The sequence below is a fragment of the Abramis brama genome, assembly GCF_963993115.1.
Source record: "Abramis brama genome assembly, chromosome: 1".
Lineage (NCBI taxonomy): Eukaryota > Metazoa > Chordata > Actinopteri > Cypriniformes > Leuciscidae > Abramis > Abramis brama.
In genome coordinates, this window is record NC_139963.1 from 74143324 (window position 1) to 74167196 (window position 23873).

Here is a 23873-nt window from a genome sequence, read left to right on the forward strand (position 1 = left end):
AGCTTTGTGGTACGTGTTGTCATCACCACCATCACAATACCTTTGACAGATTTGCTTTGTATTCTGACTCATTCCTTCTGTTTTTTTTGTATTGGTAGAAAAACTCACTACACTCACAAAACTCATCGACCACTTTTGCCTGAGCACTGAATGCGCTCAGCACAACACAGGTGAGCAGACCCAGAGCAAACATGGTGTGACGCTGGCCTCGTGTTATAGAGACACCAGAAGCACAGCTGCTTTAGGTACACATGTGGTTATGGGTGTGACTGAATTAACAAATGAGGAATGAGGAATATGATGGGGCCTTCACTTCACCATGCTTATGGGACTATTTTTAGAGCATGAACATAAACACTGATTTACTGTGAAACAAACAGAGAACTTTCAAATGCAGCTCAGAAATATATAGCAAATGCACAGTTTGCGATTTTCACTTCAGTTTTCTAATACATGATGTTTCACTTCTGCATCTGGAGCGAGAAGCAGGTTTTTTAAAGTCAGCGCATCTCTGTTTTCCTCCTGATCGTTCAGGGCCGGTTTCTCTCTCAATGAGCGCGAGGCTGGAGATGTGAAGTCATTAAAATCTCAGCTTACACTGTTCTCATCTCTGTGTTTCTTGGTGAAACTCGACTCAATGCTTTGGATTCATTTTTTGGTAAATGTTACAACCCCTTGGCTCAAGGAGCAGCAACATGAATGGGGAGGCCAAACACATAATCAAATTTGTACAAATAAGTAATTTAATTAGAAAAACAAACATAACTACATTTAAAGTAGGGATGGCTGACGCGAAACAGTCGTTCCGAAGCTTTGCGAGATCCCGAAGCGCAGATGTTTCGAAACACTGATCCGAAGCGTGATTCAAAACACCCATGTCACGTGACTATGGCCAAACGAAGCCTCGAAGTGTTTCACAAAGTGTTTCATCAGGTGTGGTGCGCCGAATCAGCGTTTGATTGACACAGTCGGGAACAGACCACACAATTTCACATTTGTGTAAGTGAACGCATATTGACCTCGTCGGTTTTCGTAAGAGGAGTTTAATTTTGAGATAGCGGATTTTTGATGATATAGTGAAATAGTGCTATATAAGTCACGGCTGAAGGGCGTTGTTAGGCACGACGCAAATATGAAACATTGGCCGAGGTTCTCGGTTAAAGCCAGTGGGTATTAATGTCTGGCTATATTTTTTGTAGAAACTGTGTTACTAAGACCTTTGTACACCCAAATAGTTGAATTTCCAAAACAGCCTAATACATGAATGAACCTCATCGGTTATGGTCGAGTCTGAGTCTAACATCATAACTAACATGGTCAGGCTGGTTGTTTCCATGTTCTAATGCTGCGGCAGCTTCCCGCAAAAGCTCCCTAACAGATTTCGCCATATCTCGTCGTCTCGATTACAATATAATCACATTTAAATTATTTCGTTTCACACATTCAACTCATGCACACGGGACGTCGACGACTTCGCTTTACAGAAGGCGTGTCTCAGCGCCGTTACTAGAATAAGCCACACCCACTCATTAGCATAGAATTTGCATGCAGGTTGTCTTTGAAAATGAAAACAAAAATGAAAACTGTGAAATAAAAGAGGAATTAAAATGAAAACAAAAATTTACATTTGTATTTGAATTGTGTCACTATTATTGCGTGATCGTTACTAAAGAGCATTGTAAAAACTGTATTTGTAGTTTCTTTTTCACGTTTGGCATTTCATTTTAATATTGGCAGTCTTGCCTCGAGACTGTAGTGAAAATTAAATGTGAAATCACCAATTGCATTTTATTTTTCAATTTGACAGGGATAATGCTGTGAAAATGAATTCATTTAATTTCATTCTCAATTTTGTCACATATTTTGCGTTTTGCTGGTTTTAATTTTCATTTTAATCATTTAATTTATTTATTTAAATTTGTCAGAAAATTCCTTCCATATCTAGATACATAGATAGATTATAGATACATATCTAGATACATAAATAGATAGATTTATATAAATAGATACAATGGAGGCTCCCCAGAAGAGATGCTGTACATCTGTGGTGTGGGAGCATTTCCGTTTAGAAACCCCAAATAAAGTGAGATGTGTGTATTGTGATCGGCAGCTAGCTTACTGCAACAATACATCATCCATGATGCACCATTTGAGGAGCACTCACTCATCCTGCCCTGTACCTCGGCCTGCTACTGACACTGCTGGGCCATCTAAGCAAGGTATGCATGGTTTGAAATATAATTATAATTGAAATATTATTACAAACTGTTGGGACACTTTTTAGAAAGTCCATAGGCCTGTGTCAACCTAAGCCCTACAACCTAACGTCCCAATCACAGCTGCCAATCATGTTAAAAACAGCTTCATTGTGAATATAATATAATATGATTTGTACTTTTTATATGCAGTCAGTTTAGGATTTGTTACTAACTGCTGTTTTTATTTTCATTCTGAGCCACAAATGTCAACATCAGGCCCATCATCATCATCATAATCATCATCAATACAGGGCAGTTAATGGGAACTTTTTGATAATCGTATCCGTGAAACCCAGATGATGCACAATGCTACAGCTGATGCCACAGTGGAAGTGAAAAAATACCTCAACGATACGTTTTTGCCCAGAACTCATAATCCCCTAACTTACTGGAAAGAGAGCAGTAATCTTTCCTCATTTGTATGTCCTTGCTAAAAAATATCTTTGCATGCCAGCAACAAGTGTCCCTTGTGAGAGGATTTTTTCAAAGGCCGGAGATATTATCTGTAAAAAAAAAGTAGTAGGCTAAGTCCTTCCACAGCAGAGAAATTAATATTTTTGAATAAAAATCTATAAAAAAAGTGAGACATTGTGGCTTGATTTCTTTTATTAATATTCATTTTTCATGACCAAAATAACATGCACAGTGAGGAGCCTACAGGTCACAAGCTTCACATATTTAAAAAATACAATAATAAAAAAAAAACAACATTTTTAATGGCTCGTTGTCAAGGTTTTTCAGATCAACACCTGCAAGTGACCACTAGGTGTCACCGTTGAGACGGGTGTCAGATTGTTTTGAAGCCTCGACACACTATGGCACATTTGCTTCAACTGTTTCATTGTTTCACAAAGCCTCGATCTGCCCATCACTAATTTAAAGTAAAAGAAAAAAATCAAAAACAATGACATCAAGCCTTGGACTGGAGAGAGTGAGAAAGTCAGCATGTCCACCAAACAGCAAGACCAGCAAAGACCAAGCCCCAATCTTTTCCCTCACGATGGTGAGAAAGCCAGCATCTTATAAGCAGCATGGTTAATCAACCAATTCTCCACACCTGCGACACATCAATTAACCTGAAGACACAAAAAATGTTACCCAGAGACACCTACTGGCAAAACAAAGCACCACAGCTCCTTGGATCATCACAGTAAAGAAGACATATACAAACTAAACAGTGGTGTTTCTGGCATGTGTTTCTGATAAGGGCACACCACTAAAATGTACATGTCAAGTTCAAGAGGCTGTGAACACGAATCAGTGAAATTCACCAAAACCAGTGCATCTTATGTGACCCAGCTCACATACGCACTACAACCAACAACACGAGAGATGCTGAAAACTAACATTAGCTAAAAGTCAGACAGATGATTTATGAGCTGATTTACCATGTGTCATGGTCAGATTTATGAGCTGATTTCTGATCTGATACGTTTAAATTTAATGACTGTAAAAAAGTGATGTGGTATAACACTGAATGCATTTGTGTTTACATTGTGTAAACACAATGTGTGTGTGTGTGTGTGTGTGTGTGTGTGGGAGGGGAGGGGAGGGGAGGGGAGGGGAGGGGAGGGGAGGGGAGGGGAGGGGAGGGGAGAGGGGAGAGGGGAGGGGGGAGAGGGGAGGGGGGAGGGGAGGGGAGGGGGGAGGGGGGAGGGGGGGGGGGGTTATTGAGATATGTAAACACAAATGCATTCAGTGTATATAATATATAATGCATTCATATATATATATAATGTAATAGGCAGTGAAGCAGTTTTATTAAAGGGCAATGGATTATTTTATTATTTTAGAATGTTTCCTTATAATGTTAGTATGCTTTTCAGATCAAAAGTTGTTATAATTTAGAAATAAAAGGCATATTTCCTAGCCTGATTTTAGCCTCTGATTTGAACGCTCGGTTTGAGGTTGGAACTGTATATCATCGTCATCATCTACACACAGTACGATTAACCCTTGTGTTATGTTGCGGGTCAATTTGACCCGTTTAGATTTTCTAGTTGTTGGAAATACTGGTTAACCTATGGTTTTTTTTTCTTGATATTTTGTGACTTTTTCTCATTTATCATCATGAACATGCATGCATTTCTTGGTTATATTTTGTTATTTTATTTTTTTACTACCTTATGAAGCTAAAAAATTAGGTTTTCCACACTTATTTCAATACAGAAAAATATTTTGTCAGCCACAGATGGTAAAAATGACCTATCATTTATTTTTTCAAGCTACCTGAAATAACATTAAACCTTTTTTTTTTTCTTGATATTTTGTGACTTTTTCTCATTTATCATCATGAACATGCATGCAAAGTTTCAACATGCTAGTGTTTTTTGACATATACAAACAAAATTACTGTTCCTTTCATGATGTTCGCGGGTCAATTTGACCCGCATATTTTAACGCTCTAAGGCAACTGTACAGACCCAAAATAATAACATTTCTTGGTTATATTTTGTTATTTTATTGTTTTACTACCTTATGAAGCAAAAAAAGAGGTTTTCCACACTTATTTCAATACAGAAAAAATATTTTGTCAGCCACAGATGGTAAAAATTACCTATCATTTATTTTTTCAAGCTACCTAAAATAATATTAAACCTTTTTTTTTGACAAATACAAACAAAATTGCTATTACGTTTGTGATGTCCATCATAGGCAGCTATTCAAAAGCAACTGTACAGACACAAAATAAAAACATTTATTTTATGCATGTCTGGGCATCAACTCCAGTTCTAAAGTGTAAGTGTATCTAAAAGTGCTCTAACCCAAACCAAACACACTTGAAAAAGCTAAATCATGGTGTTCAGAATTAATTGCAAAATACAAATGAAAATATTTGACAGACACAGATAGTAAAATAAGCTCTCATTTATATATTCAAGATATCTGAAATATATTGAGACATAGACAGCAGGAAAAATTAGCTCAGAAAAAAAAAAGAAAAAAAAAAAGTTATAAAAATGTATATGCAAATATATATATAAATATAACGTATATTCAAATTTTAAATAGTTTTAAAAAATGGTTACAAAACATTTTCATTAAATCATATCTTCAGATGCTGATATTAAAAGTTTACAGTTTGAACCTGAATCTTTGTTGTTTTTCATAGTGTGATTTTTGAGGAATTGTATTGAATCCAATTAGGGTCAATTTGACCCGGACCATAAGGGGAGTGCACAGAATTCCAACATAACACGAGGGTTAACATTTTACCAAAGGGCATTTGCACTTCTCAATAGACAATGAGCAGAAAAGGTTTTCTTTTCATTCATTATTCTCACCTGAAACTGTTGTTTGTTTTAATAGAAATCATAAAATTTTCTAATTCGAGGTTTCTGATTGCTAAGTTTACACCAGTGAATATGAAACTTATCTCATTCACAAGATTAATAATATATGCCTCATTTTCCAGACTCTTTTTTTATTGAAAAAAAAATATATTACATGTTCATATAACAAAAGAAAATTGTATGACAATTTGTCATTAATAAATTCAGAAACCTCCCACCATAAGCACTTTGTATATTGAAAATAGCAAAAAAATTATGAGATATAGTTTCTGGTTGCAATAAACAAAATGAACAGTTTACATCTATGTCTTTGTTAAACTTGGATAGAACATGCGTAGCAGGGTTTGTGCAACATTTGTGCAATATCTTAAATTAAATTTCCTTGACCTTATTGACCTTGACCCAAAATCTAAATAATAAAGCCCACCATTTTTATATGAAATAACAGTTACAGATATATTTTCTAATATATTGTATATGTTTTTTTCCACAAAAGACAATTATCTTATTTATTTTACAATCTGAATGCATAGAGGTAGCTACACACAGTACGTGAGCCTGAAAATATCTTCCGCTTTAGTCAGCAGATCACAACCTTTGAGAGACAAGTCCCTCTGTAACCAAATATTACATATGTTCTTAACTGTTTTAATCACAGGATTAAAATTGAGTGAGATTCTCTCCTGCTCATTTTTAGTAATAACCATAACCAAATAAGTTGGAGCATCCTTCATATTACAAATTGTTCTGGCATGGCAACTCGTCATAGCAAACAGTTCACATTTTCGTAGATTAAGGCAGAGACCCGTGCCACTGGAAAAAATGTAATGACAGCTGACTGAATTTGATAAGCATTTTTCATCAAAAGAGCTGTGTCAACAGCCAAATGACAAAACGCCTGAGCAACAATGAGAAAGAGATAAACAGAAACTGGGCAACCTTGCCTAATTCCTCTTTCCAGATAAAATCTTTGTGTAGTGCCATTATTCAATGTCACAGAACTATTTCCACCTGCATAAAGAGTTTTAATGGCCCAAAACGTCCTAACAGTAAAAAAATAAAAGGGTGTCGACAGTATCAAAGGCTTTTGTACCTATCATCAAAAATTGAATTTAATCTAATACTAATATGGACCTTTGGACAAAGACAAAAGCAAATATTTTATAATCATTATTCAACAGACTAATGGGTCTCAAATGATCTGGGCTTAGGAATCAGACATATTATATCTTGTGTCTTAGTTAGTTGTAGGAAGTTCAGAGCACGTTAAGCTTTCAGAGCATACTTCAAAAAGAGATGGGGTGAGAATCTCAGAAAATTGCTTATAAAATTCAGAAGTAATTCCATCATTACCAGGTGCTTTATTAAATTTCAAGCATTTAATAGCTTCCTTAATTTCAGTAATAGTTATTGGGGAATCACATAATCTTTAGTACTCTTCCGTATTATGCTCACTGAATTTAGATGTGTATAAATTAGAATAACAATTATAGCAAAAACTAGAAATTGTGTCAAAACTATCGGTAATAAATCAATTACTGAAATAGAATTGAGTTTAATCCTCAACTTTTCAAGTTTAAAAAATAAGGCGTTCTGTACATATTATCATTTTGCAGCTCTGTTAGACGCAGTCTCTCCATCCGACAGTTTCACAGCAGGAATGTTAGAAATAGCTAAGCTAATTTCACATACAACTTTCTAACACACGACATGCAGTCCAGCTCTGTTTTAGATCTAACTGACCGCTCTCAAAAGAAGAAAACATGAGCTCTTCCCTGACTCCCTATTGCCCAAAACCTGGAGGAAAGCTCCCGTATTAGCCATGTGAACAAGCCTCAAGTCCCCCTTCACAGACACCAAACCAGAGAATCAGTGCTGTGCTCATATTTTAATGCTGTGTTCATAATTACCTAATCTTCCAAAAAACACTTTTATTGCTAGACACAAAGACCAGAAGATAATGGGAACATTTGAGTCGGACACACACACACACACACACACACACACACAACATCTGAGCAGCGCTGCAAAGTTTGCTTTTAATAACCAAGAACACCATGTGTTCATTCTTCAGAGATTGTCCCCGTTTGTACATAAAAAAAGACATTAATTGCCATTATAACCAGTTTATGGTAGAGGAGCAACTATTGGCTCATTTCAGTTTATATATATTTTTCACGTTTTTCCTTTGAATTAATATTAAACACTACAAAACTGTTTAAAAACCATTTTAGTCAAAGTTTAGTTCATTTTATTTTGCACTGAAGTATGAAGTATGAAAAGCCTCATGAAAAACTAAAGCTGTTCTTCAGATGAGTTTCGCTGAAGAGGAACACGTCTTTTGTGTCGTTTTACATTTGAGCAACTAGCTGGATGCTAGGCCTGACTATTTAATGCACTGTATTCTGATTATAAAGTAAGTATCACACTGTTGTTGCTGTTAAAGATCAGAAAATAGAAGAGACTGCCACACCAACAAGAGACACTTCAGCGGAAGTTCACGTGTTTATTCGAAGAAATGTTATTTTGCTTAATTTTAAGTTAATCCCACATGACAGTGTTGAAAGTTCTTGGAAAGTTCCTGCAACGCTTGAAATGGTGTTGATGTAGAAACATGTATTTGACTTCCTTTTTCTGTGGAGCGGAACATTATTATTATTATGCACAGGACATTTCAACTTGTCAGAATACAACATAAGCATATTATTTTGAGAGCATAAACACTTTTAAGAAAGCGTTTAAGTTTCCCCAGAAAACGTCCACCGCAGGATCATGCCTTGTGTAAGAGCCCATTCAAAATTATCCTCAGCTTATTTCTGTGTTCGTACAGTGCTGTATTATTTAACAAATTACTTGAAGTGTTCCTGTCCTGCATTTACTCAAAGTTGTCCCTGTATATTTTACTTGAAGTTTTCTTTGTATAATTTACTTGACGTTAACTTTAAAGCCACTCCTAAAAAAAATAAGCTGTTGAACGAACTTGATTAAATTAAGGATAACTTTTCCACGAAAATGAATTACATTTTTCCAACAAAATCTAATTTGTTTGAAATGATTTATTGTAATCTTGTTGTATGAACTTAAATTAATTTAGTCATTCCTGCTAGATAAAAGTATTTCCAATGATAGAAGCTACTAGTGTTCAATTTAGTTAAAACAACTTTTTACAGACAGAGTAGTATTGAATATTACTTACACGGGTCTGTGAAAGAGATTTAATACATGTGTAGTGTATACTGAGGCCCACAGCCCTATAAGCTAAACACAGTCGCCACTCTTCTGCATAATAATAACCACAAAATTCAAAAACATTACAGAAAGTCCTCTAAGTTTCTAACATAAGTGAATATTAAACACTAACATTAACTAACAACATCTTTCCATTTACAGAAAAACACATAAAATAACACTTTAATCCCTGAATTTAACTATGAGAATATCATGTTTAGTGCAGAAGATGCGCTTTTATGTCACATGTTGCGCATACTGTCAAACGTGCATGCGTTCTTTTGCTTTTTTAAAGAAAGCGTTTTATTTATTATTGTTGCGGTGTAGTTGTTCATCTGTATTTAACAGCGCTTCGTCAGAAGTAGGGGTAGACTGAGTACAGTTGAGACACTTTTTGCGTTTTGATTTTCACACAAAAATAGATACTGAAAAGAAGTGAATTTCCACATGACATTTAATTATCTTATAGACTATCTTATACGATATTATCAATCAATAATACCTACAAGTAGTTTATATTTTCGACAATTAGCTAAAAAAATAAGGTGCTTTTTGCCTCAACCTTGTCTCGACTGTAGCCATATGTGGTACAGTTGATACAGTTGAGACACCCATTTCTAATGATGTAAAGGTAATAACAATCCATTTTAAATATAAAAAATAAAGACAAATAAAGAAAATAACAATTGGGCAACATTTTTGTTTATTCAACCATTTATATGCATTCATTTTATTTAAATTAGCACTGGTTAAAATTGATAAAGCAGGAACAAGATATTAAACAATATTTATTAATAATACACAGTTTAAATATCACAAATATAAAATTTTATTTTTATTTGCGTCCAATGCTGGCTAATTACGGCGTTTAACCTGTTATCATAACACTGCACAACTAAACAGTGTGTTTCCTAATAGAACTCTATCGGGGGTACCGTACAGTTGATACACGTGTGTCTCAACTATCCCCCGCTGGCCACCTCGCACATTTCTCTAGATTTTGCAATTACCTTGCATGACACAATACCATGAAATATGCCAGTTTTTAGGGCACAGAATAACGTTTGTGGTGATACCAGTTACGTTTAACAGTAATATATGGATAATAAGCTATTCATTGTGGAGAGTGCATGGTGAAGTGAACGTCCTACTTTAGAAAAAAAACTTTTCCCGATTTCTTCGGATCGGCGTCCATTGTTCAAATTTCCCACGATCAAAGAGGACACTAATACGCATGTGCACAGCAAAAATCACAACTTGTGCTTGCTGCGAACGCAAGTTATTTAAGGTGTCTCAACTGTACACAGTCTACCCAAACACAACAGCCGGTTTAGTAACCCTATCCAGTGGCTGAGAGGAAAGGAGTAAACACGGTCACTAGTAGGCTGTGACAGCTGTCAATCAAAATGTGGAGCGGTGATTCGTTCCGTGTGTTCACTGTCCGAAAACAAGTGGATAATTCGGTAAATTAACATTTTTATTTAACAGAATTGATCAACTGGTTCCTGTGGTTGTTTTAATTCACAGCCCTTCTAAAAATATGAAAGTTTTTGGTTTAATATGTTCTTAATATATAAGTCTGACTGTCAATGATCTAATTTCATGTTGTTTTATATTTTATTTGTTAATTATTTATTTTGTTGGATTTTATTTGGACTTGGTCAGAGCTGTTTCAAAAATAGTTATCGACATGATGCCGCTGCCTTTGGGCTCAGTGATGTTGAGTTTAAATTACATATAAAATAAAGACATGTAGATGTAATAATGGAAGGGACTAAAGAACAAAGTATTTTTATCAGCTGAAAGGCAGAATACAAATGTTTTTTTGTTTTGTTTTTAAAGTTAGATAGACATTATATAACAGTTTCAGGTTATGTTTTAGTGTTGGTAACATGTCCCACACAAACTTAGTAATCGTCCCACATTTGGTTTGTTTAATGGTGTTTATTTTTAGTTTCACTACTACGGAAGCCCTGAACCGCAACGTAAAAAAAAAAAAAAACAATTCTTTAAAAACAGCAAAACAGAGAGAGCATTTCTAGCATTTCGAGATTAAAGTCGAAACATTACGAGAATACAGTCTTCCGTAGAAGTTGCGTGTGTGCGCATTCATAACAGTGCGCGTCCACTGGCGCAGAGCGCGTGTTTCCGCGGGCGCGCTGTCTGTGTGTGTGTGTGTGTGTGTGTAATGCGCTGCCTCGGACATGGATCTACACAAAATATATATGTTTTCGTGCTCGTCTGTAGGCGACACCATCTGGGTCGAGAACACTTAACAGTGACTCTTCACCGTATACGCTCTGGATACATTTTAAATGCATCATTCTGTATCCAATCATTCGGCAGATATAAAAACCACTGGCATTATTTCCATCATTATTTCCTCAGATATATAGGCTGACAACATGTTGTCATGAGCAGTGAGCGGTGTAGCTTTGCATACTGACGCTTCTGGTGCGCAATATAATGAGAGACCTTTTCCACAGTCAAAATTTAGTCATCATCATCTTTTTTATTTAATGCCATGTCAGCAATCAGAGCTATCTTCATGGCAAAAATTAAATGACAAAAACACAAATATCATATAAATACAATAAAAACAGAACAAAAATAATCAGCAAGTCATATTATACAATATATTTTTTCAAGTTAACATATAATAAAAAATCCAAAACCTTTTCAAGGTATAATCTCATTAAAAATGTCTTTAACTGAAGTAACTTCATAAAAAAAGCACTCTACTTATGTTAAGACCAGGACAATCTAATAAAATATGTTTGACAGTTAAAGGAATCCTACAAAACATACATAATGTTGGGTCTTCACCTTTAAGTAAAAAAGCATGGGTCAAACTTGTGTGACCTATACGACATCTGGTGTAGCAAAAGTTAGTCACAGTCCTGCCTCCCACTCTCCCACCCAGACTCTACACAGGTATTTTTCCTGGAAGTCATGTGATTTAAAGAAAGAGCAGACACCTGGCATTTCAACTTTTTTACAGTTACATTTATTCGTTATTTCACTTGAACTAAAACCCATTTAATAATTTTTGATTCATGCACGGTCTGGGAATGTTAGTTCTGTTGGAACATCCCCAGAACAGAGCCGAGAGAATTATTATTATTATTTTTTTTTTCCAGAATATAGCCTGTGCTTTGTTGTGTAAGCGTGTCTCACGCAGGTTATAGTGTAAATTAGTGATTCAAAAATGCTCAATGTGGAAGCGCTAAACATGCTTTAATGCATTAGACAGTAATGTTGGAGGATGAAGCAAGCAGATAAGCCCAGAACAAGCCCAAATATAGTGATTATTTTTGATAATCCATTATTTTGTTGGGTGGTCAAAATAAAGGTGTGTTCCTTTAAGTCAATGCCACATAAATATGCTTGAATGCTTCTTGGATTTTGCACAAGTGAGTCCTTCCCACAGCATCAAATCAGTGTCAAGATGAAAATAATCTATAGTAATGTGATATAACAATGATGCACTACCAGTAATTCCTGAATCTAACAAGCCGAATCCTATTCCACAAGACCCTTTTCTGTATAATAAAAAATGAAAAAGATGTTCAAATTAATCTGAAGGGAGGATTTTTTTTCCTATATGGAAGTCAATGGGGTCTCATACAGGTTTGAAACAACTTGACTAAATGATGACAGAATTTTCATTTTTAAGTGAATTATTCCTTTAATCCAAGAGAAAGTGTCTAATGCTCTCGGTCCGATATAACTTGTGTGCGCTTACTTAAATTCAAACTCTTTACTTACTCTTTCTCTCCTGGATTTAAGCCCACTTGACTGTTACGATTGCCTGACGAAATAACATGTGTACACTGTTAGACCTTACCAGGCTTTTTTACTGGCATGATTTGATGAGACAAAATACTGGCAACACTGTTATTAAGATGTTTTTTTAATGTTCTCATAATCTTGGGAGAAAACATTCTTAGAACATTATTTACATTAATAAACTGAACTTGTTGTGACTCATATCTATTTAAAACAGAATGGGGAATCCCACAGCTCTCAACTGTGATTGGAGGAGATATTGGGCTAGTCCTTACTCCTTTTGGACGTGTTTTTAGTCAGTTTGTGGGGTATAAATGTACTTTGATAGAAGCTGCACTTTTAGGACTGAAGCACAGCTCCGGTGACACCACCGAAGACCTACTGAGCTTTTTAGACTTGCCACAACCAGAAATGTCTGAAAACCGAGAATTGAGCAGCATTGCAGATGCAGGTAGGCTAACTCTTTTTTAATAGTTTAATATTTTACCAACGTCAACAAAATAATAGGCCTACTAAAATTTAGAGTTTACATTTAAATAAAAAAGTGATAGTGTATTTTATATCTAACTTTGGTAAATGTTGTGTGTATTAACAGGGTGTAAATTCCCAAGCACTCTTTGAGAGTGTGTTGTGTGGGACTGGTGAATGTACGGTTAAAAAACGTCAGCTTTACTTTATTAGTACTTTATTGTGTAGTATGTAATTTTTATTTTTTTGTCTTGTCTTTTTTTATGTTTTTTCTTTGCAACTTTTTGGCCGCCTATCTTGGCTAGGACTCCCTGGGAGAAGAGTAACTGTAACTCAATGGGACTTTTCCTGGTTAAATAAAGGTTAAATAAAAAATAAAAAATAAAAAAAAAATATATATATATATATATATATATATATATATATATATATATATATATATATATATATATATATATATATATATATATATATGTTTTCAATTCACAGCAAAATCCCCAATGTTAAAGGGGTGGTAAAACACGATTTCACTTTTCTAACTTTAGTTAGTGTGTAATGTTGCTGTTTGAGCATAAACAACATCTGCAAAGTTACAACTTTCAAAGTTTAAAGCAAAGGGAGATATTTGCTTTTAAAGAAGTCAATTTCTAAGAACTACAGAAACGGCTGATAGGGACTACACGACATTCCTGTGGGCTTGCTGACATCACTAAGCCCAACATTTACATAAACCCCTCCTCTGGGAACACAATACATAAAGGGGGCGAAGCCATTTTATGTTGCTTTGGAGTAGAGTTGTTGTGGTAGTCGAGTGTCTTGGCGCTATGCCGTCGAAACGCTGTTATTTTCACCCAGATTGCAGGTCCACTTTGTTCAGTCTTCCTGAGGACGGTTACAATTTATTTTTAACTCGGTCCCTCATAATTATAATCCAAATGTCGCTCTCTGTGCTGCACATTTTCCGGAGGAAAGCTTCCTCAATCTACACAAGTTCAATGCAGGATTCACACAACGGCTTGTCCTGAAATATCGAGCAGTTCCAACTTTAAAAACAGAAACTGTTTACGGGCCACAACCTGTAAGTATGATTTATTCGTTGATAAGTTTTCCTGTAATAGTTCGTATTGTTAATTGTACGTTGTAGCGAGGAAGTAAACGAAGGACAACTCTGTTTGTCTCCACAAACCAGTTTGTTAAATGCTAATTCATACTTATCCGACAAACACATACAAACTTCTGTTTAATATCACCAGCGCAGCGAACTTGGAATGTTTGAGGTTGTTGTCGTTTTTAAGTGATCACTGTAAATTGTTCTTTGATTATAGCTTTTATGTATTGTTTATCTACAGGCATGCTAAACATGGTTTGTGTTTGATTTGGCTTATGTTGTAAAGCCAATGTTTAGTGTTCGTAGTGGGTTAATAGTTCTGGCGACAGATATTTAGCTACAATCGTTTTAAATATACAAAAGTAACAGTGTCATAGCGATCACAATAGATCTGCAGCCTTAAAAAAAACCATACCTTTCTGAAACGTCCTTAAACAGCTGTTCTTGACCAGGTTCTGCTCGATTCTCTCCACTAACATTCTCTGGGTCTGATTTGGGCTTAAACTGGTATGGGAATATTAACGCCGTTGTTTACTTTAGCACAAACTACCGGTAAGGGGCGTTTCCGAAACAATGTGAACTTGGCGGTTAGCGAATCACAACACACTAGGCCAGCTAACCAATCTGAGCCCATTGCGTATTTTTGAGGGCGGGGCTTCATAGAACCCGGAAATCATCAGAGCGTTTTTACAAGGAGGGACAGAGCAGTGTAGAATAATGGGTAAATATGTGAAAAATAATGCGAATTTTTAAAAACGAAGCATGAACACATATTACAGTGAACCCCACAAACACAATCAAGCCTTCGAAAAAAGGTGTTTTACCACCCCTTTAAAGCAGGGTTCAGTAGTTTCAGGATTTCTTCGCTGTATTCTCGCTTTTTGCTCGCAGGTTTCTCTCTAGAGCTCCCCCCACAGCTTCGGAATAGATATTTGACAACACTGTTGTAAAAACTCTTTGGCGATTCTCAGACACCAGAGGCTAGTAGATCAACAACATCAAAGCAGATGGGACATTCTTTGAAACGTCTTCTTCATTCGGGTTCGAACAGCGTGAGGGAGCGCAATAATGACAGCATATAGCAGATTTATTTTGCCCATAAAGCAATTGTTTACATCGCGAGACCTGATATCACGCGATACTTCCTGACGCGGCGGCCGGTGTTAAGGCCCATTTATACTTCTGCGTCGAACTGCCGCCGTAGCTACGTCGTAGGCTGTGTGTAGCGCGCGTACTCTACGGCGTACCCTGACGTGCACCTCTCCAAAAATGTAACAACGCGTCAATTCTACGCGGACGCAAGCGCTGTGATTGGTCCGTCAACGCGGACAACGACGCAGAAGTATAAATTAAAACCAACACGTTGCCTACGGCGTATAGGCTCCGGCGTAGGTCCGACGCAGAAGTATAATGAGGCCTTTACGGTTTATCTGGTGACCGTGTTAACTGGTGACCAACTTCCTGTTCAGGTCATCCGCTGCAGATGTGAGCAGATTCGTCGATTCTGAAAGCACAAACAAACGCGATATTAAGCTGTCTAATAAACGCAGACTTGCTCGTTACATGCCTTTCGTATTCTTGTAAAGATGACAAAGTATTGCTATGATCTAAAAAAAAGAAAAAAAGTCATCTTTCCACGGGTTTCGAACGCGCGCAGAAAAGAGATCGCTCCGTGAGAACACCGTGATAAACGTGTTGAGCTATCTCACTATATTATCCATTACTTACTTACATGGAGTCAATTCACAATGTCATTCTCGGCGTGACTTTATGCAGCTGTCCGAATCAAAACAATGTGCCCGTGTTAACTTGTGACCTCTGTGTGTTTCCTATTACAAAAACTCACCATGGTGTTATTTTAGAAAATGTATACTACATGGTTTATGATTTCAAAGCACATTACATGGATCTCTTTTCTGCGCGCGTTCGAAACCCGTGGAAAGATGACTTTTTTTCTTTTTTTTAGATCATAGCAATACTTTGTCATCTTTACAAGAATACGAAAGGCATGTAACGAGCAAGTCTGCGTTTATTAGACAGCTTAATATCGCGTTTGTTTGTGCTTTCAGAATCGACGAATCTGCTCACATCTGCAGCGGATGACCTGAACAGGAAGTTGGTCACCAGTTAACACGGTCACCAGATAAACCGTAACACCGGCAACCCGCCGGCTCAAAGTTGCAAGGGTGGTTTTGCAGCTCACGGGCACCAGAGGGGTGCGAAACGACCACCATTCAACCCGAAATCAGTAATATAACCATTACAATGACTCCGAAGCTGTCCAGTTAAAGGGATAGTTCACTTTGAAATTAAATTTTGGTATGTTTTAGCTTACCTGAAGGGCATCCAAGATGTAGGTGTCTTTTTTTCCGCAGTAGTTTCCATTTTGATATTTTAAGGTCAAACCGTTCTTGTCTGTCAGTCATTACATGCAGCAATATGGATACAGTCTCAGAGAGCATGCACAAAGTCCAAATTAAAACAATTCCCCATCGTCCAAATGAAACAATTCCCCATCGTAAGTACAGATTGATGGCCTAAGACACGAAACGAGCGGTTTGTGTGAGAAAACGAACAGTATTTATATCGTTGTTACCTCTTGAACAAAGCCGCGTCCAACTGATCTGACGGCGCGGGCGGGTATAGATATATACACTGATGTCGCCTTGGCTACGGTTTCGTTCCAATGAACTGCAACAGCGAAGGCAACATCTAGTGTATCTATACCCGCACGTGGGCGGATATAGATATATATACACTAGAAAATAAAATCTGCTATATGCTGTCATTATTGCGCTCCCTCACGCTGTTCGAACCCGAATGAAGAAGACGTTTTAAAGAATGTCCCATCTTAATTTTTACTTTATTTCTACTATTTACTGCTTTTACTGCTATTTAGGAGAACTCTTAGTAGAAAGATGAAATGTTTTGTGAATATGGCCACTGGTTAGTAATAAGTGAAGCTGGTAATGCTGTTTGTGGAGTTGTTTAATCCTCCTCTACTGAGATCTTCAGAGATTTAATGTCTTCTTTTTTCATCAGTTTATTTAATCTAAGGCTGTGGTTGAAGTCAGCTGTAGTTCTCAGGCGTGTCTGAAATCGTCCCATATGCTCTTAAACAGGGCAATATCTGAGGGGACAGCCATTTGAACTGGTGTCCAAAATCATAGTTGAATGCAAGTGATAGTGAAACACAATAGTTTGGCCATTATTGCCAGTCTGATAGAGAACAGCTCCACATTTTCCAACTCCGTGAAAACGTCTCCTGGACATCTTCATGCACAACAGACACTAGCATAACAAACTATTAAGATGCAGAATATCACATTTGCTTTTATTTTTATAGGCCTTTTGAACAATTAGAGCCACTCTGTTTAGAGGATTGTGTAGACAAAACAAATCCTAGACTAAATCACACCAACCACAGAACTTGAACATCTTGCAAGGTTCAGTAAAAATATGTTTTCATCTCCATAATGTTCTAACATTAAAATAAATAAGAAGGCAGCTATGGGGTTAATTCCCTTGTGTGTTAGTTTTAAATGTCTGTCCATATGCACTGCATTAATGCTAATATGTTTTATTTTAAGATTCAGAATCTGATATAATTTATACCAGACATCTGTGGGAAGGACCACCCAGCGTGGATTTCACTGTTTCAAGTGACACAAAGAAGAAATTGAGCGAATTGAAACAATGGAAGAAAGAAACTTCAGACAGGCCTGGAACAAGCCTTGCATCAGCTGAAGGTAGTGCAGCCAACATCATAAACATGATTAACACACTTGACAGACCAGGAAGTGCCAGTGCAGAGGGCATCTATGCTGGAACTGAAGCATATGCGTATGGTTTTGAAAACAAACCTGGAAAGAGATTCGCCAAGGCTGTAGCTTGTGCAGAAGCAGGAGTTGGACGAGCTCAAGCTGCATTCAGTGTGTTTGAGGCAGAAGCCAAAGGGCCCAACGCCTCAGCTAGGGCTGAAGCCAATGTGGTTTCAGCCGGAGCAATAGCTCGAGCTGAACTCGCCAGTGCATCAGCTACAGCCGGGCCACTTGGTGTGAAAGTGGGACTTGGAGTTGACACGGGTGCATCTGTTAGTGCGAATGGGTTGGAGGTAAAAGTCCTGGGAACTGGATTCACATTTGGTCCAAGAACCAGTATATCTCTTCTGGGTTCAGAAGTGTCATGTTCAGTCATGTAGTCATATAGGTGTTACCTTTAATATTTATATGTAACATCTTGCTATGAAATCATGAAGAAAAAAACATAAATGCTGAATCCCTGACAATATTCAATATATATCCTGCTGAAAAACAACAACAGCAAAATGATTTCTTCCACAATGCTTTCACTTTTCTTTAACCCCTCCTTGTTCTAACTTGTACTATTCTATGATGTCTGAAACTCTGTGTTATGAGCACTTCTCATGTTCATTTGCCTCCAATGATGATACATCACTGTTAAAAATACGTACTTTTACAGAGAAAATGCAGAATATTTTTACAGCAATTTCACATTTTCTTTAGAAGTGTGTAATTCCATAAAATCGCATACATTTACACCAAATGAACATTTATTTACATTTATTTGCTACTGAAAAAACTTGTATTTCTTCCTTAAAGTTTGAATGTGCAAAGATAGCATGTTAATGTGAGATGTCCATAAAAAACACATCTGTAATTTTTACTTCTCAAAGTTATGAAATAAAGATATATTTACAGAATTTGTTTTATTTTTTTGTATAAAACTAAATTTCCTTAAAAATACACATTCAGACCACTGAAAAACAGGTCTTCTTCCTTAAATAAAGGAAAATGTCATGAAGTATGATAAACTGATATGTCCACAAGTATACATAAATACAAATGAGTGATGATTGAGCTTTAAAGCCCACTCTTAGCAATTAAAAACACCCCCAAAAGAGACAAGAGAGCAGGAAAGGCTTCAGTCGCCAGCGAGACGATCAAACAAGATGTCTTTATTGCTGTGAAAAATGTGGTCAAGACCTCGGCCATAGGAAAGACAGAAACAGACCTTAAAACAGACTTTCCTGCATTAATTTATAGACGAACTGATCTCTAAATGAACATGCATCCCAGGATGATCTACTGTCTTGTGTAGTCTCTTTTGAAACTGTTATTTCTTTGATAATGTGTATTTTATGATTGAACCAATGGTCAATGTTACGGACTCAGAGGATATGGTGTTTTTGTTGTTTTTGTTGTTTTGTTGTGTTTCCTGTTTTGCTGTTTTTCTCTCTCCGCTATCACCTCTCAGGGCGGTGCTGCTGGCTGTCCATCATCATTACGACGTAGGATACATTTGAATGGGCGTCCTTACTATAAAAGAGTGACGTAGACCGGAAGCGGGAGAGAGAGAAGCTTTGCTTGGTTTTCGTTTTGGGTTCACGCGTGGCGTGCCTTGTTTTCTTTTGTTTGTTACTCACTGTTTATATTTTTGGATTAACCGTTTATTTTCTTTCCGCAGTATTGTTATTTTTGGTTTACGTTGGACTTGAGTCCCTACGTTTCTTTTTGTATATTGCTTTGTAACCGGCCAGGGAGTAGTGAATAGGAAAGCATGTCACGTGACTTCCATTCATGCTACACCTAGGGGAAATCCGTGTTAGTACATCAGGTAAGGAGCGGGTGCTATATTGTATGTTTTTGTTTTATGTAGTGTAGATTAAGTAGGGCGTGCTGAGCGCCGTTGATTTTGTTTTGTTTTGTTTTATTTTCTTGTGGTAGTAGTTTAGTGGGGACGGGGAAAGTAGTTATTGTGGGTTTTGTTTTGTTTATTTCTTTAATTTAGCCCCGCTCAAGTTCCTACTCCCTGGGTACGGTATTTGTCTCTCTCTCATTTGTGCACGTGGGTGCTATGAATAAATATGTATTTTCATGATTTGAACCTTATTTTTTTGTCTTTGTGTCCTTTTGCTCCAGCACCGTAGAAACATTATCCGGCCGACTAATCCGGGAATTAAATTATTTTATGTTGTGTTCCCTTATCATGCCCTGGGCCATTTCAGGGACGTAACATAAATGTGGGGGCTCGTCCATTCCTTAAAGCCTGGACGTTGTTGAGGTGCTGGTTCAAGTTGTTGAGTTGTACTTTAGGGAAGGATTTAGTACATTTGTCGAGTGCATTAGAGAATGAGTTAGGGATTGTGTGCATGTTTTCTTGTGGAATTAGTTACGGGCCTATGGTTCGTTTGTAAGTTTCATTATGACATCGTACGCACAAAATTTCATTGAGAACCCTTCGTTTGAGGTATTTGAGAGATGTCGGAAAGATGAATTGATTGCTATAGCTGACCACTTCCGAATTTCTGTTAGGCAACAATTGTTAAAAAGGGAGATTAAAGATTTTTTATTGCATCGATTAGTGGAAATGGATGTTTTAGTTTTATCGGAGACGGAGGGAGAAGCAGTTCAAATCGCCGATGATGCGCGAAGTGCAAAGGCTGGGGAGGAAGTTGTGAAACTCGCTGGGACGGAGACCGAGGTCGAAGCCCGAGCAGTTTTGCCACCCTTTGAGCCGTTTTCCCCGGCCACGCCGGGATCAATAGGGGAGTCGAAACTGAAAGTTCGTCTCGCCCGACTCCGTATGGAAGCGGAGGAGAGAGCGCAAGTACGCCAGGGCGAAATTGATCTGCGGCTCAAAATCCGTAGGTTGGAAATAGAAGCTGAGAAAGAAGTGAACTTGCGCCGGTTAGAGATGGAGGGGAGGCAGCTCGCACCTGTCACTGCTGGTCCGGTCACTTCTAACTTGGTGAGTAAAGATAGTCCATTTCGAGCTTCTACAGGCTCGGCTGCATTCGATGTAAGTAAAAATCTTCCCTTGGTGCCTTTGTTCAGAGAGTCGGAGGTGGATAGCTATTTTGGAGCTTTCGAACGGATAGCGGTCTCGTTAGGATGGCCTAAAGATGTATGGGCATTATTGTTGCAGTGCCGGCTGTCAGGAAAGGCTTTGGAAGTTTTTTCTGCACTTTCGTTAGCGGATAGTTTACAGTATGAGACCATTAAGACAGCTATCCTTCGTTCGTTTGAATTGGTACCAGAGGCTTACCGGCAAAAATTTAGAAACCACAGGAAAGGTGTGCATCAAACATTTGTTGAATTCGCTCGCGAGAAAGGGGTGTTATTCGATAAATGGTGTGTATCAAGTAAGGTAACAGATTTTTCCTCTCTCCGAGAATTGATGTTACTTGAGGATTTTAAAGGGATACTTCACCTCTGGGAAGATGAATGTGTATTTAAAATAGGTCATTTAAGTAGAAGAAATGTGGAGAAATTTTTGAATTTGGAGCTTTCTAGACTGAGAAAAGCCAGAAAATGTATTTTTGGCTTATGTGGATGAAAGACAACAACTCCCAGAATGCACTTGCTTCGCTGCCTTAGGAGGCCACGCCTACCGGTTAGAGAGCACAGTTGAAAACAACAAGGCTAGCCTCAGTAAGTGATGAGTTTGCCAGGGATTTAGAGACCCAAAATGTCCGGGATTCGGCTTTTGCGTTCTACAGTCGCCATTCATCATGTTTACTGTGGCGAGCAGGACGAGGCTGACGGCCGCGGGAGAACGGCGCGAGGCCGGTGGCGTCATTACTGAGACGCGCCGGGTCTCGCATCTCTCACGGAGGAGCGGAAATTTTCTTAGCAAGGGTAAAGCGCACATCAACCGATCACTTGTTTAGCGTTCATGTAAACACTACAGTCAGATTCACCAATCGGAATGAATTCAGTTAGATTGAAACGAGAGGTGTGAGATCACCGGCGCCACCAGTCCGCCCCCAGCTCGAGCCAGTCTGGGCTTCTCGTCCGCGACAGGCAGGTCTTCTGCCTCGGCTGCTCTTCGCTATGCGACTTGTAAAGGTAGCCACAAACACCTGATTCAAGCATCAGACTTCCGAAATCCTCTTCCTCTATATCATATTGAGCACTCTCCTCCGCTATTGTCATATCTTCACATCTGTCTCCACAGCGCCTGTTAGCTTAGCTTCCAAACAAGATGGAGGATATTGCTTTCAGTTTCAGAAAGTGAAGTCCCACCCACTGATCTGTAATAGGCCTGTAGCGTGAGCGGGTCCCTCCCCCTGGAATAATGAGGAGCCAGTGTTTGTAGTCTCTACACTTTTCAATGAAATGTGACTTCCTGCTTATTATGACGCAAAATGATGATTTTTACGTCATAATAAGCAGGAAGTAAAACACTTAAATCCTTATTTCTCCCATCTCAGGGAAAAATGAATGAAAAATCCACGTTTATTATAATATATGACTGGGTTTCTAACAATACAAAGCTTAATGCAAATGGGTGAAGTGTCCCTTTAAGAAAGGCTTGCCGGAACGCATTGTTCTGTATTTGAATGAGCAAAAAGTCGCTGATCTTGCCACGGCAGCTGTGCGCGCTGATGAGTTTGCGCTCACACATAAGAATGTGTTTTTTAGTGCGCGCACAGAGAGAAACACGACTGTTGTTGCTCAGCCTCAGTTATTTCAGGGGAAACCTGCTAATGAACAGGCGAGGATGGCGAATGAACAATCGAAAGAGAGACGTGAGTGCTATTATTGTCATAAAGCCGGTCACGTGATTGCAGATTGCTTAGTGCTAAAACGCAAACAGCAGAGTTCGCCACAGCAGAAGCCTGTTGCTTTTGTGAACACCGCGGTTTCTGAAGGTCTGACAGAAGGGTTACCTGATGGTATATACAAACCTTTCTTACTGAAAGGATTTGTATCATTTAGTGGTAAGCTTGAGGAGCAGGTGGAAATACAGATTTTGCGTGATACCGGAGCTGCTTACTCATTTATATGTGCTGATGCGCTGCCCTTTTCTGATCAGTCACATTTGGGATCTAGCATTTTAGTTCAGGGATTTTGTATGGAAGTGGTGAAGGTGCCTTTACATCGTATACATGTGAAGTCTGATTTGGTCACTGGATTTGTCAATGTGGGGGTGCGTTCTGCGCTTCCAGTTCCAGGGGTGTCATTTATCTTAGGAAACGACCTGGCTGGAGGGAGAGTTTTGCCTGCACTGGAAGTAGTTGATAAGCCTATGTTGACTCCGGAATCAGACGAGTTAGCCCAGACGTACCCTGAACTGTTTTCCGCATGCGTCCTCACTCGTGCGCAGGTTAAGAAAAAAGGTGATGAGGTTGTATTGAATGATACCTTTTTGTGTGTAGCTGATGAGTCTGGTGAAGTTACTGCTCCGAATGATCTTGTTAGTAAAGACTCAGAAGTTGCTAAGGTCAATGTTCTTTTGCCCTTGTCAGTTACGCGTGAGGAAGTTGTGGAGGCTCAGAAGACGGATGAAACTTTGTCTAAGTGTTTCATTGCAGCAAGAGAAGGTAAAGATAAAGGTGCTTCATATATTATAGATGATGGTCTGCTAGTGCGTAAATGGCAGCCGACCACCTCTGCGAGTGACGAGGGTGCGTCAGTATACCAGGTGGTGATTCCCTCTGTCTACCGCCCTCACGTACTTTCCCTGGCTCATGATCACGTTTTATCCGGACATTTGGGGGTTACTAAGACATATGGCCGTATTTTGCGACACTTTTTCTGGCCTGGACTTAAGAAGGATGTAGTAAATTTTTGTCGCACATGTCACACTTGCCAATATATGGGAAAACCGAATCAAGTCATTCCCCCGGCTCCGCTTGTGCCCATCCCCGCCTTGGGTGAGCCGTTTGAGAGTGTAATTGTGGATTGTGTGGGTCCGGTCCCT

General features: G+C 38.2%; 2 protein-coding genes across 2 annotated transcripts in view; one reads left to right on the forward strand and one right to left on the reverse strand.

Annotated features, from left to right (window-relative positions):
* LOC311095130 (uncharacterized protein) overlaps nucleotides 1-23873 on the reverse strand; it is a 467684-nt gene that overhangs the window by 377272 nt on the left and 66539 nt on the right. The window lies entirely within an intron of this gene.
* Nucleotides 12916-18864, forward strand: LOC311098138 (uncharacterized protein). Its single transcript, XM_084138209.1, has 2 exons — nucleotides 12916-13019; nucleotides 17735-18864. Exons 1-2 carry the CDS (start codon nucleotides 12980-12982, stop codon nucleotides 18343-18345), a joined length of 651 nt encoding a protein of 216 aa, XP_083994335.1. The 5' UTR covers nucleotides 12916-12979; the 3' UTR covers nucleotides 18346-18864.

Excerpts from the sequence above, each read along its gene's own strand:
- LOC311098138 (XM_084138209.1), top strand. The coding sequence starts at position 12,980 with ATGTCTGAAAACCGAGAATTGAGCAGCATTGCAGATGCAG. Across the intron at positions 13,020-17,734 it reads GAGCAGCATTGCAGATGCAG|ATTCAGAATCTGATATAATT; the intron begins GTAGGCTAACTC and ends TTTTATTTTAAG.